General features: G+C 36.3%; 1 protein-coding gene across 1 annotated transcript in view; it reads left to right on the forward strand.

Moving 5' to 3' along the window:
* The window catches only part of LOC137297934 (uncharacterized), a 237,060-nt gene that overhangs the window by 110,554 nt on the left and 106,807 nt on the right, over positions 1–19,699 (forward strand). Inside the window, exons 53-62 of the mRNA XM_067829924.1 lie at positions 2,561–3,130; positions 3,479–3,574; positions 5,090–5,659; positions 6,714–6,746; positions 10,614–11,183; positions 11,532–11,627; positions 13,142–13,711; positions 14,760–14,792; positions 18,683–19,252; positions 19,601–19,696. Of these exons, the coding sequence (XP_067686025.1) occupies positions 2,561–3,130; positions 3,479–3,574; positions 5,090–5,659; positions 6,714–6,746; positions 10,614–11,183; positions 11,532–11,627; positions 13,142–13,711; positions 14,760–14,792; positions 18,683–19,252; positions 19,601–19,696 (3,204 nt within the window). The remainder of the gene's footprint in view (positions 1–2,560; positions 3,131–3,478; positions 3,575–5,089; positions 5,660–6,713; positions 6,747–10,613; positions 11,184–11,531; positions 11,628–13,141; positions 13,712–14,759; positions 14,793–18,682; positions 19,253–19,600; positions 19,697–19,699) is intronic.

The raw sequence follows: 19,699 nt of genomic DNA on the forward strand, positions 1-19,699 counted from the left end.
TTCATAAATATTTGGGGAGATTCAAGTGTATACATCACAATAAATCCGTATCGTGTTACTTTTTTAAATTCTATAATACATGTACTTGAATTATGGTATTTATTCGTAACAATGTGCAGATTAAATTGAAATGTTCAGCGAACCATTATGTTTGATGTACAAGTAGTGTGCGCAAAAGTATATGCAAATAAATACCATCTCTACTCAATAGTTGGATTGGGTTATCCGGGGTAAAAATAATCGCATTGTAGCACTTTGAGCGCTTCAAAGAAAAATAAACTCGTCAAAGTGCTTGTTAGTTCTACGTGTACATTTCAGGCATCCTTACGATTATATATGTTCACGATACACAAACTTTTCATGATAACTAGAGTTGATAAAGCCAAAATCTAGCTTATCGATTGGTCAACGATCTAACCAATAGTCAATCTGTATCCAAGCTGTCTAGTGACCGAACGTACTCTTCAGAAATTTAGCCCACGCCCCATCACCTGTCATTTCCAGTGTGACATATATCTCATGATACGATTGGTCATAGATAACAAATCAGGGAGTATATTGAACAATTAAGATACAAAACGTCCTATTCGGGAACTTTGATGACGCCCACCCCATGACCCTTTCTCTTATGTATGTGCAAGGAATAGCATTATACAATATGCAGACATGTATGTTCGTGCGATAACGTGTATTTTCTGCGTTAAATCTAGATGAACCAAAGCGACAAACTGTGAATCTGTTTTATGTACGTCACAGACTAGCTTATTAGTATTTTCCTTAAAATATTCAGTAAACACTAGCAATGTATCAGCGAAAACGCTTCTTTCATAGATTATTAGGCATGTGCGTAAATTCGTCTTTACTGCCATTGACATAGATGTTTTGAACAATTTAATCTCACACAATGATATGAGTGAGACATCATTTGGTTTAAGTATGTCTTACATACAAAGATTCCAAACATGTGTGAAGAAAGGCACACTTACATAATCCCTTACTTTATGTGCTATTGAAAGTTTCTTGACACCTCTCTGTAATTATCACATGTAGCAACTAATTCCGTTGATGCATCATCAGTAAAAGCAGGATAGCATATTAGTCATGGTATTGATACCCTTGCGTATCATCATTCAGACTACAGTTTTAAGATTATTTAGCGCTACTATTGGTCTTGAAACAACAGTCTCCTTTAAAATTTATACGTAGCCACGCCCCTACTCCCTTATTGAACGGACTGCCCCGGGACAAGCGTAAAATAAACATGTGTTGTTATTTTGTCGGACAACCCACTTGATGGTGCTACATACGCTTCATTCTCTGTACTGTATATGCACACATGGGTGCAGTCTGGTGAACCTTGATAGCGATACGATATCAGACAATACACAAATTGTTACATGATAGTTAGAATATACAACCAAAACACAACATATCCACTGGTCAACAATACAATAAAAAATCAATGTATCCAATCTGAGTGACCAAACGTGCCCTTCAGAAATTTAGGCCACGCCCCATCACCTTGCCCTTCCTATGTGACAGGTTCTCACGATACGATTGGTCAAAGTATCAGCCAATATAATGAGTAAGTGAGATATAATGCGTTACATTTGTGATGTTTTATCCCATCACATGACGGGAAGCTTTGTTTAGCATCGAGTAATGATAAATGTATCATGCAGTATGTATGTGTATGAATGGTGATGTATGTTTACAGCGTTAAGTTAAGATGAACAAAGTGACAAACTATAAATTTCTATATGCTCCATGTTCTTACACACCTCTTGATACTTTCCTTGAAATAGTCAGTAAGCACGAGCAATGTATTGGCAAAAAATGTAAACGATTATAGTGCAAGTTCCCCCCTCTTTTTAAAGTCTATTATAAATAATATATTATAATTCAGTCAATACGATGAGAGAGACAGGAGGAATTTGTATACTTGTTCATCTCGTACGTACAAAGACCGCGTAGGTGTTGATAAAAATACAGCACACACTGGCAAAGGGGTATAAGGGACAATAAATCACATGAAATGCTGTAATATATGCATTCACATCGGCCTCTTTTCCATCTTTACGACACAATTAAATAATCAGTACTTGTTTGTGAGACTAGACAGTTTCCTGTCATATCTGAGACCTGCCAGGGAAATCAGGCATGATTAGCACTAATTAGCCTCGTCGCAGCAATCAGGCAGTCAGCGAGGGGTGCCAGGTGTTGGGCAGTGGAGCGGCTCCAGGGCTTAATGAGTTAACTGAAAATGACAAAAATAAAAGTGTAAGACTGAGGAATTAGTTTCTTCTTTACAAGGCTATTCATTGTTGTAATGTTAATGAAACCATGCTTGAAAAGGCAGATCTGTTTGGCAACGACTTACAGCAGTGTCATCAAATTGTAAAACCCACATGAGTCATCTCAAGTTGTAGCAAGTATCTCACACAAAGAATAAACATCAATGGTTGTCTCTTATACATTCATTACATAAGGATTTTAGACACTATATAAATTACATGTTCCTACATGTTCCCAGAAGTGGTATTTTTCCATGTCTTTCTAGACTGTTCTACGGCCAAGATGGACCTTGTGCTCATCCTGGATACCTCCACCAGTGTCACAGAACCCAACTTCAGACTCATGCAAGACTTTTTGAAATTCTTCCTTGCCCCTGCTAACATTGATGATGACAATGTTAGAATTGGTATTGTCATCTACAGTACCAAAGTGGCCATCCAGTTCCAGATGAATGAATATATAGGTCAGAAAAGAGAAGTCTACAAAGCCATTGACAGAATACCTTATATGTATGGAAGTACCAACACCTATGGTGGACTAAACACAATGAGGACTCAGATGTACACACCAGGAACTGGAGACCGACCAGATGTGGAAAATGTCTGTATTCTCATCACTGATGGTGTATCCAACATCAATTCCAGAAGAACAATCCCTGAGGCAGTTAAAGCCAGAGATCAGAACATCAAGATCTATGTCATCGGTATTGGTCTAACAGATACTAAGGAAATTGATGGCATTGCTAGCCAGCCTCTTGATGACTACAGGTTCACTGTTCAGGAGTTCAGTGAACTGAGTGATATGAGACAGAAAGTGTTTGGTTCTATATGTCCTAGTAAGTACTTTGTGAGACTTGTCCAGATATCACTCACACTGTGATGCTATTCCAAAGCTACTGTTTCCAGTTTCCATGGAATTTGTTGTGTGTCAAACTCAACAAATAGTAAGATAATATGTATATAGACTGCAATAAAAGTGAACACATTTAACTCTACTAACAGAAAAGTGATAAAGGTCTTTGTATAGTTTGAGACATGCATTATATGTGTCAATATATGTACTCGGCAAACAAACGTTTGTTATTATTCTCAATAAATACTGAGTCAGAATATAACATGTCAGTTTCAGGTTACAAGGCCTTTGTTACAGTATTTTTTGTCAGTAATAATGTTTTTAATTGCAGTTACCACGCCACCTCCAACAACTACTACTACTACCACTACCACAACTACTACCACTACCACCACAACAACCCCAGCTCCAACACCTAAACCACGAAGTAAGATGTGTTGTTTATTTATAACAAAGCAGGTTTCCAGTTTATTGGAACTATATATTTACTCTTTCAGTTAGTTGACTTAATGTAAACTGTTAATATTTTCAGGGTATACTGTAAAATACAAGTGTGGTCATGTCTCCTAAATATACAGATCCGACCATCATTACTAAATGGATTGTTTTATGGAGATACTTCGATACTAAGGGCCATCAGTTGTGCAGTATGTATTTTGGGGTAGAAATTGTAATGCGGTAGATCATGATACAAGAATTTGTATTGTATCAAGTATGTCAGTATATTTTGGGAGTTAAATTGTTTGAATGTACTATGCACAGATTGTACATGGAGCTGGTATTTTCTAAATAATAAACAAATATTACTTTACCTTTTTGTCATCATGGATATGAGGAGATAAGAATATGAAAATAGTAACCATGTTGCCAGTGTTTTGTCAGTCACTTGATAGTTTCTAAGCGAAACTCCATTTGTGAATGAATATGTGTAAAGATTTTAGTTTTAAGGTTTCAAGAAATAAGAAACCTTTTATTTGTTTAATCCAGTATACTGGGTAATTGGTAATATCATCCAGTCTCATGTCAGTAATGCTTTTTGGTTTGAGAGGAAATGCTATCAAGAATCGGGTTGTATTGCTTATTCCTAACACTTTCCACCATCCAAAATGACACATACATGCTTATGGATGACAGATTCCTGTTTATAGCACAGAGAAATGTTCCAATGTACATTCAAAAGTATGATAGCTTTTAGCTTGATAATGATGTAAGGATCTTTATCAAAGCTTTACTCAATGCGGTCAACAAGAATTTGTCATCCATAAAGTAAGATGTTTCATTTTTGACTCACCAGCGTCCAGAATTCTGATCCAACAATTTCTAAACACCACCGTACATTTATGTCCATTGATGGAAAATCTTTTAATCTTCAACTTTACGAGGGACCAAAAATACAATGGGTAATGACAACAAAACAGATTGTGTGTCCCTCAGAAATGAAAGTGTCAGAGCTCAAGCAGACAAGGCTTTCTGATTTGTCACTTTGCATCATTTCCTGGGTATTGTTACAACTAAAGCATTTGCATAAGGAGATTATGAAAGCCAATTTTCTGTCAACGATCAGTATGTGAGATGAACGTTCCTTCAAACCATCTTTGCACATCAGCAGCAAGCAAATGAATTACACTATACATGTAATAATATAAATGAGATGTTTGTTAATGTTACTGTATACACTGTTATATTTTTCTAATTGTAATCTCTAATACAACTCCAACAGTAAGGTTAAGAAAAGGTTTCTTATTCCATCACCATGTACCATCAATACTGTTTTTTCAAAACTGTGTCATGGATGTTGTTATAGTGCATTTGCTTTCAAGAATAGTTTGCTATATGTTGCATTATGTTTCATGCTATATGTTATGATACACATATGGTATACATATAAGAACCTATTTCATTCCACAATAATAAAGTCTGTTTATCTCTCTGTTGTTTGCAGGCTGCTCTAACAATAGGATGGACCTTGTGCTCATCCTGGATACCTCCACCAGTGTCACAGAACCCAACTTCAGACTCATGCAAGACTTTTTGAAATTCTTCCTTGCCCCTGCTAATATTGATGATGACAATGTTAGAATTGGTATTGTCATCTACAGTACCAAAGTGGCCATCCAGTTCCAAATGAATGAATATATAGGTCAGAAAAGAGAAGTCTACAAAGCCATTGACAGAATACCTTATATGTATGGAAGTACCAACACCTATGGTGGACTAAACACAATGAGGACTCAGATGTACACACCAGGAACTGGAGACCGACCAGATGTGGAAAATATCTGTATTCTCATCACTGATGGTGTGTCCAACATCAATTCCAGAAGAACAATCCCTGAGGCAGTTAAAGCCAGAGATCAGAACATCAAGATCTATGTCATTGGTATTGGTCTAACAGATACTAAGGAGATTGATGGCATTGCTAGCCAGCCTCTTGATGACTACAGGTTCACTGTTCAGGAGTTCAGTGAACTGAGTGATATGAGACAGAAAGTGTTTGGTTCTCTGTGTCCTAGTAAGTACCAGTTTTTGCTACAGGACTTTATGAGAACCTGTCAGTATATTGATAAGAGTATATTGATCCTGTTCTAAGCGTACTGTTGTCAGTTTCCATAGAATTTAGTTGAATGTCAAAATCCAAAATAAAAAATGTAAGATAACATGTGCATTGACTACAACTAAGGTTAACACATTTAAATGAACGGAAAGAAAAGTGAGAAAAATACTGCTATATTTGTAAGAAGTCAGTGTATCCTTTGTGTCCTTTGAGGCATGCATTGTGAATGAACATTGATGTACTTACAATGGGTTAGAAGTTTACAGACCTCAGGTTTATAGGTGCTGATGACATAAAGTCATGGTCTGATTAAATAAGAGGAAAACATTAAAACAAAAGAAAACTGGGGCTCAAAGTTGTATTGCTAGTTTCACAAATGTGTACTTTGCAGTTCTGTATAGAAAAGTTATAATTAACAGTAGTTATAAATACATGCATATATGTATTTGTTTCAAATTCTATTCAAAGTTTTCAACTTGTGAATCACTGTGTTTTATAACGTAGGTTTTACAAGCTATGACTTTAGATACTTTCCTTGAGATTTAGGCGCACTTATCTGGGGAGAATGAAAACAACTTGTCGGTAATAGTGTCGTTCAAACTCTGTTCATGTTAATTTCATTGGAAGGAAACAAGGACAAAAAATGATGGACATATGAAGTTATGTCAGCTTTGTTTAATAATTTTGGGTTCTGTCTCTGAACAGTTCATCTTCTGAACAGTATGGTAAATAAATGTCTTCAACAATGCACTGTTCTCAAAATCAGCAAAACTTCTATGTTATCAAAACATCATTCCCAACAAACTAATCAAGAGATGAAATGAAGTGTATCAGCACAAATGAGTGAATTGAGTAGAAGACCTTGTGGAGTTATGTAGAGATATTGCAGAAACTATCTCCCTGGCTGGTATCAACTGACAATTACACCCACATATTTCAGTAAATTATTAACAACTTTTAAGCATCTAAGGATACAAAGTCTCTAAATTGCAACAACCTTTTTATGTTGCAGTTGCACCTCCACCAATCCCAGCCAGACCCAAAGGTAAGGCACATCCAGCCCAAATGTTGAACTTGGGTATATGACACTGACATGTTTCAGAGCTATCATGAAAAACATATGTTAGATAATTGATTACATTCGTTATTGTTTATGTTCTATTATGGTGCATGCTGTTTTCACAATTATGATCTGTTGAAAATAGGCACTCCTAACTTGAGTATTGCTGAGTAGAGAATGAAACACTAAATTAACTCATTAAGGCTGAGAGCCGCGTATATGCGGCAAATTAATTAGCTTCTCACAGCGAGAGTCGCTTATTGGGGGGAATAAAAAGCACCTCTTATTCAGCGAGAGACGCATATTGGGGGTTACGAAAAGCACCTCTCATTGAGCGAGAGCCGCGTATTGGGGTTTTACATTTTAAATTCGTACTGTACCTATCATTTCAATCAGTTTAGCAGTAATGATCAAAGATTAGCTTTTCTTACGAGAGAGGTTACTTTCTGTGTTAATCAGAAGAACTATTAATGTGTTTTGATAACAATTGCTTGCAATGTTGGGGGCTTATACAGGCAAATGAACACGTCTGCGAGAAAAGGGATTATGAGATGTTGTTACAGGAGGTACGTTTGTTACTCGTCATTGGGAGTGAATACTAAGATACTATGTTTGCACATTGATTGAATTAATGGTGACAAGGTTACAAAACCTTCTTCTAAATTAAATCATTCATTCATTCGTTGTAATAGTCCATATAATGAATCGTAGACATAAATAGCAATACGGTATTACACTCACCAAGTTACTAATTTAGACCTAATTCATTTGCGACTATTGATTTTTAAAGTTGACAATAATACATAATTGAATATGAAGTGATAACTCTTGCGTCTGCTCATAATGTACATATATAGTACACATAAACCATACAAAGGTAACTGGGGTATTTTGTTCAAGATGTTTCATGCTTGTTTGAAATGTGATTTTTCAATGCAATTTACATAAGCATTGTGTAAGAAACGTTTGTATTTGATCTCTGTAATTATCTTATCCAGTGTAATGATCATGTGTATCAGATCCAGCGTCAATAAAAGGAGGATAATATATCAGTTACGGAACTGATGCGTATAATCATTCAATCAGAAAACACTAAATGAGATATGTGAACACCTCTTTCAACCTCAAAATAACAGCCTCTGGCCGAATGCATGTAAACTTTTGTCCCATGACAAGTATAAAACAAACTAATGCACTGTTACATCATTGGACAACCTGTTTTGTGGAGTCACACCCATGGTGAATCTTCTGAACCTCGTTTGCTTTCAAAACAAATATGAGTATGTCCATCTTCATAAATATTTGGGGAGATTCAAGTGTATACATCACAATAAATCCGTATCGTGTTACTTTTTTAAATTCTATAATACATGTACTTGAATTATGGTATTTATTCGTAACAATGTGCAGATTAAATTGAAATGTTCAGCGAACCATTATGTTTGATGTACAAGTAGTGTGCGCAAAAGTATATGCAAATAAATACCATCTCTACTCAATAGTTGGATTGGGTTATCCGGGGTAAAAATAATCGCATTGTAGCACTTTGAGCGCTTCAAAGAAAAATAAACTCGTCAAAGTGCTTGTTAGTTCTACGTGTACATTTCAGGCATCCTTACGATTATATATGTTCACGATACACAAACTTTTCATGATAACTAGAGTTGATAAAGCCAAAATCTAGCTTATCGATTGGTCAACGATCTAACCAATAGTCAATCTGTATCCAAGCTGTCTAGTGACCGAACGTACTCTTCAGAAATTTAGCCCACGCCCCATCACCTGTCATTTCCAGTGTGACATATATCTCATGATACGATTGGTCATAGATAACAAATCAGGGAGTATATTGAACAATTAAGATACAAAACGTCCTATTCGGGAACTTTGATGACGCCCACCCCATGACCCTTTCTCTTATGTATGTGCAAGGAATAGCATTATACAATATGCAGACATGTATGTTCGTGCGATAACGTGTATTTTCTGCGTTAAATCTAGATGAACCAAAGCGACAAACTGTGAATCTGTTTTATGTACGTCACAGACTAGCTTATTAGTATTTTCCTTAAAATATTCAGTAAACACTAGCAATGTATCAGCGAAAACGCTTCTTTCATAGATTATTAGGCATGTGCGTAAATTCGTCTTTACTGCCATTGACATAGATGTTTTGAACAATTTAATCTCACACAATGATATGAGTGAGACATCATTTGGTTTAAGTATGTCTTACATACAAAGATTCCAAACATGTGTGAAGAAAGGCACACTTACATAATCCCTTACTTTATGTGCTATTGAAAGTTTCTTGACACCTCTCTGTAATTATCACATGTAGCAACTAATTCCGTTGATCCATCATCAGTAAAAGCAGGATAGCATATTAGTCATGGTATTGATACCCTTGCATATCATCATTCAGACTACAGTTATAAGATTATTTAGCGCTACTATTGGTCTTGAAACAACAGTCTCCGTTAAAATTTATAAGTAGCCACGCCCCTACTCCCTTATTGAACGGACTGCCCCGGGACAAGCGTAAAATAAACATGTGTTGTTATTTTGTCGGACAACCCACTTGATGGTGCTACATACGCTTCATTCTCTGTACTGTATATGCACACATGGGTGCAGTCTGGTGAACCTTGATAGCGATACAATATCAGACAATACACAAATTGTTACATGATAGTTAGAATATACAACCAAAACACAACATATCCACTGGTCAACAATACAATAAAAAAATCAATGTATCCAATCTGAGTGACCAAACGTGCCCTTCAGAAATTTAGGCCACGCCCCATCACCTTGCCCTTCCTATGTGACAGGTTCTCACGATACGATTGGTCAAAGTATCAGCCAATATAATGAGTAAGTGAGATATAATGCGTTACATTCGTGATGTTTTATCCCATCACATGACGGGAATCTTTGTTTAGCATCGAGTAATGATAAATGTATCATGCAGTATGTATGTGTATGAATGGTGATGTATGTTTACAGCATTAAGTTAAGATGAACAAAGTGACAAACTATAAATTTCTATATGCTCCATGTCCTTACACACCTCTTGATACTTTCCTTGAAATAGTCAGTAAGCACGAGCAATGTATTGGCAAAAAATGTAAACGATTATAGTGCAAGTTCCCCCCTCTTTTTAAAGTCTATTATAAATAATATATTATAATTCAGTCAATATGATGAGAGAGACAGGAGGAATTTGTATATTTGTTCATCTCGTACGTACAAAGACCGCGTAGGTGTTGATAAAAATACAGCACACACTGGCAAAGGGGTATAAGGGACAATAAATCACATGAAATGCTGTAATATATGCATTCACATCGGCCTCTTTTCCATCTTTACGACACAATTAAATAATCAGTACTTGTTTGTGAGACTAGACAGTTTCCTGTCATATCTGAGACCTGCCAGGGAAATCAGGCATGATTAGCACTAATTAGCCTCGTCGCAGCAATCAGGCAGTCAGCGAGGGGTGCCAGGTGTTGGGCAGTGGAGCGGCTCCAGGGCTTAATGAGTTAACTGAAAATGACAAAAATAAAAGTGTAAGACTGAGGAATTAGTTTCTTCTTTACAAGGCTATTCATTGTTGTAATGTTAATGAAACCATGCTTGAAAAGGCAGATCTGTTTGGCAACGACTTACAGCAGTGTCATCAAATTGTAAAACCCACATGAGTCATCTCAAGTTGTAGCAAGTATCTCACACAAAGAATAAACATCAATGGTTGTCTCTTATACATTCATTACATAAGGATTTTAGACACTATATAAATTACATGTTCCTACATGTTCCCAGAAGTGGTATTTTTCCATGTCTTTCTAGACTGTTCTACGGCCAAGATGGACCTTGTGCTCATCCTGGATACCTCCACCAGTGTCACAGAACCCAACTTCAGACTCATGCAAGACTTTTTGAAATTCTTCCTTGCCCCTGCTAACATTGATGATGACAATGTCCGAATTGGTATTGTCATCTACAGTACCAAAGTGGCCATCCAGTTCCAGATGAATGAATATATAGGTCAGAAAAGAGAAGTCTACAAAGCCATTGACAGAATACCTTATATGTATGGAAGTACCAACACCTATGGTGGACTAAACACAATGAGGACTCAGATGTACACACCAGGAACTGGAGACCGACCAGATGTGGAAAATGTCTGTATTCTCATCACTGATGGTGTATCCAACATCAATTCCAGAAGAACAATCCCTGAGGCAGTTAAAGCCAGAGATCAGAACATCAAGATCTATGTCATCGGTATTGGTCTAACAGATACTAAGGAAATTGATGGCATTGCTAGCCAGCCTCTTGATGACTACAGGTTCACTGTTCAGGAGTTCAGTGAACTGAGTGATATGAGACAGAAAGTGTTTGGTTCTATATGTCCTAGTAAGTACTTTGTGAGACTTGTCCAGATATCACTCACACTGTGATGCTATTCCAAAGCTACTGTTTCCAGTTTCCATGGAATTTGTTGTGTGTCAAACTCAACAAATAGTAAGATAATATGTATATAGACTGCAATAAACATGAACACATTTAACTCTACTAACAGAAAAGTGATAAAGGTCTTTGTATAGCTTGAGACATGCATTATATGTGTCAATATATGTACTCGGCAAACAAACGTTTGTTATTATTCTCAATAAATACTGAGTCAGAATATAACATGTCAGTTTCAGGTTACAAGGCCTTTGTTACAGTATTTTTTGTCAGTAATAATGGTTTTAATTGCAGTTACCACGCCGCCTCCAACAACTACTACTACTACCACTACCACAACTACTACCACTACCACCACAACAACCCCAGCTCCAACACCTAAACCACGAAGTAAGATGTGTTGTTTATTTATAACAAAGCAGGTTTCCAGTTTATTGGAACTATATATTTACTCTTTCAGTTAGTTGACTTAATGTAAACTGTTAATATTTTCAGGGTATACTGTAAAATACAAGTGTGGTCATGTCTCCTAAATATACAGATCAGACCATCATTACTAAATGGATTGTTTTATGGAGATACTTCGATACTAAGGGCCATCAGTTGTGCAGTATGTATTTTGGGGTAGAAATTGTAATGCGGTAGATCATGATACAAGAATTTGTATTGTATCAAGTATGTCAGTATATTTTGGGAGTTAAATTGTTTGAATGTACTATGCACAGATTGTACATGGAGCTGGTATTTTCTAAATAATAAACAAATATTACTTTACCTTTTTGTCATCATGGATATGAGGAGATAAGAATATGAAAATAGTAACCATGTTGCCACTGTTTTGTCAGTCACTTGATAGTTTCTAAGCGAAACTCCATTTGTGAATGAATATGTGTAAAGATTTTAGTTTTAAGGTTTCAAGAAATAAGAAACCTTTTATTTGTTTAATCCAGTATACTGGGTAATTGGTAATATCATCCAGTCTCATGTCAGTAATGCTTTTTGGTTTGAGAGGAAATGCTATCAAGAATCAGGTTGTATTGCTTATTCCTAACACTTTCCACCATCCAAAATGACACATACATGCTTATGGATGACAGATTCCTGTTTATAGCACAGAGAAATGTTCCAATGTACATTCAAAAGTATGATAGCTTTTAGCTTGATAATGATGTAAGGATCTTTATCAAAGCTTTACTCAATGCGGTCAACAAGAATTTGTCATCCATAAAGTAAGATGTTTCATTTTTGACTCACCAGCGTCCAGAATTCTGATCCAACAATTTCTAAACACCACCGTACATTTATGTCCATTGATGGAAAATCTTTTAATCTTCAACTTTACGAGGGGCCAAAAATACAATGGGTAATGACAACAAAACAGATTGTGCGTCTCTCAGAAATGAAAGTGTCAGAGCTCAAGCAGACAAGGCTTTCTGATTTGTCACTTTGCATCATTTCCTGGGTATTGTTACAACTAAAGCATTTGCATAAGGAGATTATGAAAGCCAATTTTCTGTCAACGATCAGTATGTGAGATGAACGTTCCTTCAAACCATCTTTGCACATCAGCAGCAAGCAAATGAATTACACTATACATGTAATAATATAAATGAGATGTTTGTTAATGTTACTGTATACACTGTTATATTTTTCTAATTGTAATCTCTAATACAACTCAACAGTAAAGTTAAGAAAAGGTCTCTTATTCCATCACCATGTACCATCAATACTGTTTTTTCAAAACTGTGTCATGGATGTTTTTATAGTGCATTTGCTTTCAAGAATAGTTTGCTATATGTTGCATTATGTTTCATGCTATATGTTATGATACACATATGGTATACATATAAGAACCTATTTCATTCCACAATAATAAAGTCTGTTTATCTCTCTGTTGTTTGCAGGCTGCTCTAACAATAGGATGGACCTTGTGCTCATCCTGGATACCTCCACCAGTGTCACAGAACCCAACTTCAGACTCATGCAAGACTTTTTGAAATTCTTCCTTGCCCCTGCTAACATTGATGATGACAATGTCCGAGTTGGTATTGTCATCTACAGTACCAAAGTGGCCATCCAGTTCCAGATGAATGAATATATAGGTCAGAAAAGAGAAGTCTACAAAGCCATTGACAGAATACCTTATATGTATGGAAGTACCAACACCTATGGTGGACTAAACACAATGAGGACTCAGATGTACACACCAGGAACTGGAGACCGACCAGATGTGGAAAATATCTGTATTCTTATCACTGATGGTGTATCCAACATCAATTCCAGAAGAACAATTCCCGAGGCAGTTAAAGCCAGAGATCAGAACATCAAGATCTATGTCATCGGTATTGGTCTAACAGATACTAAGGAAATTGATGGCATTGCTAGCCAGCCTCTTGATGACTACAGGTTCACTGTTCAGGAGTTCAGTGAACTGAGTGATATGAGACAGAAAGTGTTTGGTTCTCTGTGTCCTAGTAAGTACCAGTTTTTGCTACAGGACTTTAGAGAACCTGTCAGTATATTCATAAGAGTATACTGATCCTGTTCTAAGTGTACTGTTGTCAGTTTCCATAGAATATAGTTGAATGTCAAAATCCAAAATAAAAAATGTAAGATAACATGTGCATTGACTACAACTAAGGTTAACACATTTAAATGAACGGAAAGAAAAGTGAGAAAAATACTGCTATATTTGTAAGAAGTCAGTGTATCCTTTGTGTCCTTTGAGGCATGCATTGTGAATGAACATTGATGTACTTACAATGGGTTAGAAGTTTACAGACCTCAGGTTTATAGGTGCTGATGACATAAAGTCATGGTCTGATTAAATAAGAGGAAAACATTAAAACAAAAGAAAACTGGGGCTCAAAGTTGTATTGCTAGTTTCACAAATGTGTACTTTGCAGTTCTGTATAGAAAAGTTATAATTAACAGTAGTTATAAATACATGCATATATGTATTTGTTTCAAATTCTATTCAAAGTTTTCAACTTGTGAATCACTGTGTTTTATAACGTAGGTTTTACAAGCTATGACTTTAGATACTTTCCTTGAGATTTAGGCGCACTTATCTGGGGAGAATGAAAACAACTTGTCGGTAATAGTGTCGTTCAAACTCTGTTCATGTTAATTTCATTGGAAGGAAACAAGGACAAAAGATGATGGACATATGAAGTTATGTCAGCTTTGTTTAATAATTTTGGGTTCTGTCTCTGAACAGTTCATCTTATGTATGGTAAATAAATGTCTTCAACAATGCACTGTTCTTAAAATCAGCAAAACTTCTATGTTATCAAAACATCATTCCCAACAAACTAATCAAGAGATGAAATGAAGTGTATCAGCACAAATGAGTGAATTGAGTAGAAGACCTTGTGGAGTTATGTAGAGATATTGCAGAAACTATCTCCCTGGCTGGTATCAACTGACAATTACACCCACATATTTCAGTAAATTATTAACAACTTTTAAGCATCTAAGGATACAAAGTCTCTAAATTGCAACAACCTTTTTATGTTGCAGTTGCACCTCCACCAATCCCAGCCAGACCCAAAGGTAAGGCACATCCAGCCCAAATGTTGAACTTGGGTATATGACACTGACATGTTTCAGAGCTATCATGAAAAACATATGTTAGATAATTGATTACATTCGTTATTGTTTATGTTCTATTATGGTGCATGCTGTTTTCACAATTATGATCTGCTGAAAATAGGCACTCCTAACTTGAGTATTGCTGAGTAGAGATTGAAACACTAAATTAACTCATTAAGGCTGAGAGCCGCGTATATGCGGCAAATTAATTAGCTTCTCACAGCGAGAGTCGCTTATTGGGGGGAATAAAAAGCACCTCTTATTCAGCGAGAGACGCATATTGGGGGTTACGAAAAGCACCTCTCATTCAGCGAGAGCCGCGTACTGGGGGTTTTACATTTTAAATTCGTACTGTACCTATAATTTCAATCAGTTTAGCAGTAATGATCAAAGATTAGCTTTTCTTACGAGAGAGGTTACTTTCTGTGTTAATCAGAAGAACTATTAATGTGTTTTGATAACAATTGCTTGCAATGTTGGGGGCTTATACAGGCAAATGAACACGTCTGCGAGAAAAGGGATTATGAGATGTTGTTACAGGAGGTACGTTTGTTACTCGTCATTGGGAGTGAATACTAAGATACTATGTTTGCACATTGATTGAATTAATGGTGACAAGGTTACAAAACCTTCTTCTAAATTAAATCATTCATTCATTCGTTGTAATAGTCCATATAATGAATCGTAGACATAAATAGCAATACGGTATTACACTCATGTTCGTGTTGATTTGAAATAAACCAAGTTACTAATTTAGACCTAATTCATTTGCGACTATTGATTTTTAAAGTTGACAATAATACATAATCGAATATGAAGTGATAACTCTTGCGTCTGCTCATAATGTACATATATAGTACACATAAACCATACAAAGGTAACTGGGGTATTTTGTTCAAGATGTTTCATGCTTGTTTGAAATGTGATTTTTCAATGCAATTTACATAAGCATTGCGTAAGAAACGTCTGTAGTTGGTGTCTGTTATTATCTTATCCAGTGTAATGATCATGTGTATCAGATCCATGGTCAGTAAAAGGAGGATAATATATCAGTTACGGAACTGATGCGTATAATCATTCAATCAGACAACACTAATGAAATATATGAACACCTCTTTCAACCTCAAAATAACAGCCTCTGGCCGAATGCATGTAAACTTTTGTCCCATGACAAGTATAAAACAAACTAATGCACTGTTACATCATTGGACAACCTGTTTTGTGGAGTCACGCCCATGGTGAATCTTCTGAACCTCGTTTGCTTTCAAAACAAATATGAGTATGTCCATCTTCATAAATATTTGGGGAGATTCAAGTGTATACGTCACAATAAATCCGTATCGTGTTACTTTTTTAAATTCTATAATACATGTACTTGAATTATGGTATTTATTCGTAACAATGTGCAGATTAAATTGAAATGTTCAGCGAACCATTATGTTTGATGTACAAGTAGTGTGCGCAAAAAGTATATGCAAATAAATACCATCTCTACTCAATAGTTGGATTGGGTTATCCGGGGTAAAAATAATCGCATTGTAGCACTTTGAGCGCTTCAAAGAAAAATAAACTCGTCAAAGTGCTTGTTAGTTCTACGTGTACATTTCAGGCATCCTTACGATTATATATGTTCACGATACACAAACTTTTCATGATAACTAGAGTTGATAAAGCCAAAATCTAGCTTATCGATTGGTCAACGATCTAACCAATAGTCAATCTGTATCCAAGCTGTCTAGTGACCGAACGTACTCTTCAGAAATTTAGCCCACGCCCCATCACCTGTCATTTCCAGTGTGACATATATCTCATGATACGATTGGTCATAGATAACAAATCAGGGAGTATATTGAACAATTAAGATACAAAACGTCCTATTCGGGAACTTTGATGACGCCCACCCCATGACCCTTTCTCTTATGTATGTGCAAGGAATAGCATTATACAATATGCAGACATGTATGTTCGTGCGATAACGTGTATTTTCTGCGTTAAATCTAGATGAACCAAAGCGACAAACTGTGAATCTGTTTTATGTACGTCACAGACTAGCTTATTAGTATTTTCCTTAAAATATTCAGTAAACACTAGCAATGTATCAGCGAAAACGCTTCTTTCATAGATTATTAGGCATGTGCGTAAATTCGTCTTTACTGCCATTGACATAGATGTTTTGAACAATTTAATCTCACACAATGATATGAGTGAGACATCATTTGGTTTAAGTATGTCTTACATACAAAGATTCCAAACATGTGTGAAGAAAGGCACACTTACATAATCCCTTACTTTATGTGCTATTGAAAGTTTCTTGACACCTCTCTGTAATTATCACATGTAGCAACTAATTCCGTTGATCAATCATCAGTAAAAGCAGGATAGCATATTAGTCATGGTATTGATACCCTTGCTTATCATCATTCAGACTACAGTTATAAGATTATTTAGCGCTACTATTGGTCTTGAAACAACAGTCTCCGTTAAAATTTATACGTAGCCACGCCCCTACTCCCTTATTGAACGGACTGCCCCGGGACAAGCGTAAAATAAACATGTGTTGTTATTTTGTCGGACAACCCACTTGATGGTGCTACATACGCTTCATTCTCTGTACTGTATATGCACACATGGGTGCAGTCTGGTGAACCTTGATAGCGATACGATATCAGACAATACACAAATTGTTACATGATAGTTAGAATATACAACCAAAACACAACATATCCACTGGTCAACAATACAATAAAAAATCAATGTATCCAATCTGAGTGACCAAACGTGCCCTTCAGAAATTTAGGCCACGCCCCATCACCTTGCCCTTCCTATGTGACAGGTTCTCACGATACGATTGGTCAAAGTATCAGCCAATATAATGAGTAAGTGAGATATAATGCGTTACATTTGTGATGTTTTATCCCATCACATGACGGGAAGCTTTGTTTAGCATCGAGTAATGATAAATGTATCATGCAGTATGTATGTGTATGAATGGTGATGTATGTTTACAGCGTTAAGTTAAGATGAACAAAGTGACAAACTATAAATTTCTATATGCTCCATGTTCTTACACACCTCTTGATACTTTCCTTGAAATAGTCAGTAAGCACGAGCAATGTATTGGCAAAAAATGTAAACGATTATAGTGCAAGTTCCCCCCTCTTTTTAAAGTCTATTATAAATAATATATTATAATTCAGTCAATACGATGAGAGAGACAGGAGGAATTTGTATATTTGTTCATCTCGTACGTACAAAGACCGCGTAGGTGTTGATAAAAATACAGCACACACTGGCAAAGGGGTATAAGGGACAATAAATCACATGAAATGCTGTAATATATGCATTCACATCGGCCTCTTTTCCATCTTTACGACACAATTAAATAATCAGTACTTGTTTGTGAGACTAGACAGTTTCCTGTCATATCTGAGACCTGCCAGGGAAATCAGGCATGATTAGCACTAATTAGCCTCGTCGCAGCAATCAGGCAGTCAGCGAGGGGTGCCAGGTGTTGGGCAGTGGAGCGGCTCCAGGGCTTAATGAGTTAACTGAAAATGACAAAAATAAAAGTGTAAGACTGAGGAATTAGTTTCTTCTTTACAAGGCTATTCATTGTTGTAATGTTAATGAAACCATGCTTGAAAAGGCAGATCTGTTTGGCAACGACTTACAGCAGTGTCATCAAATTGTAAAACCCACATGAGTCATCTCAAGTTGTAGCAAGTATCTCACACAAAGAATAAACATCAATGGTTGTCTCTTATACATTCATTACATAAGGATTTTAGACACTATATAAATTACATGTTCCTACATGTTCCCAGAAGTGGTATTTTTCCATGTCTTTCTAGACTGTTCTACGGCCAAGATGGACCTTGTGCTCATCCTGGATACCTCCACCAGTGTCACAGAACCCAACTTCAGACTCATGCAAGACTTTTTGAAATTCTTCCTTGCCCCTGCTAACATTGATGATGACAATGTCCGAATTGGTATTGTCATCTACAGTACCAAAGTGGCCATCCAGTTCCAGATGAATGAATATATAGGTCAGAAAAGAGAAGTCTACAAAGCCATTGACAGAATACCTTATATGTATGGAAGTACCAACACCTATGGTGGACTAAACACAATGAGGACTCAGATGTACACACCAGGAACTGGAGACCGACCAGATGTGGAAAATGTCTGTATTCTCATCACTGATGGTGTATCCAATATCAATTCCAGAAGAACAATCCCTGAGGCAGTTAAAGCCAGAGATCAGAACATCAAGATCTATGTCATCGGTATTGGTCTAACAGATACTAAGGAAATTGATGGCATTGCTAGCCAGCCTCTTGATGACTACAGGTTCACTGTTCAGGAGTTCAGTGAACTGAGTGATATGAGACAGAAAGTGTTTGGTTCTATATGTCCTAGTAAGTACTTTGTGAGACTTGTCCAGATATCACTCACACTGTGATGCTATTCCAAAGCTACTGTTTCCAGTTTCCATGGAATTTGTTGTGTGTCAAACTCAACAAATAGTAAGATAATATGTATATAGACTGCAATAAAAGTGAACACATTTAACTCTACTAACAGAAAAGTGATAAAGGTCTTTGTATAGTTTGAGACATCCATTATATGTGTCAATATATGTACTCGGCAAACAAACGTTTGTTATTATTTTCAATAAATACTGAGTCAGAATATAACATGTCAGTTTCAGGTTACAAGGCCTTTGTTACAGTATTTTTTGTCAGTAATAATGTTTTTAATTGCAGTTACCACGCCGCCTCCAACAACTACTACTACTACCACTACCACAACTACTACCACTACCACCACAACAACCCCAGCTCCAACACCTAAACCACGAAGTA

The sequence above is a fragment of the Haliotis asinina genome, chromosome 10, assembly GCF_037392515.1.
Source record: "Haliotis asinina isolate JCU_RB_2024 chromosome 10, JCU_Hal_asi_v2, whole genome shotgun sequence".
NCBI classification, from domain to species: Eukaryota; Metazoa; Mollusca; class Gastropoda; order Lepetellida; family Haliotidae; genus Haliotis; species Haliotis asinina.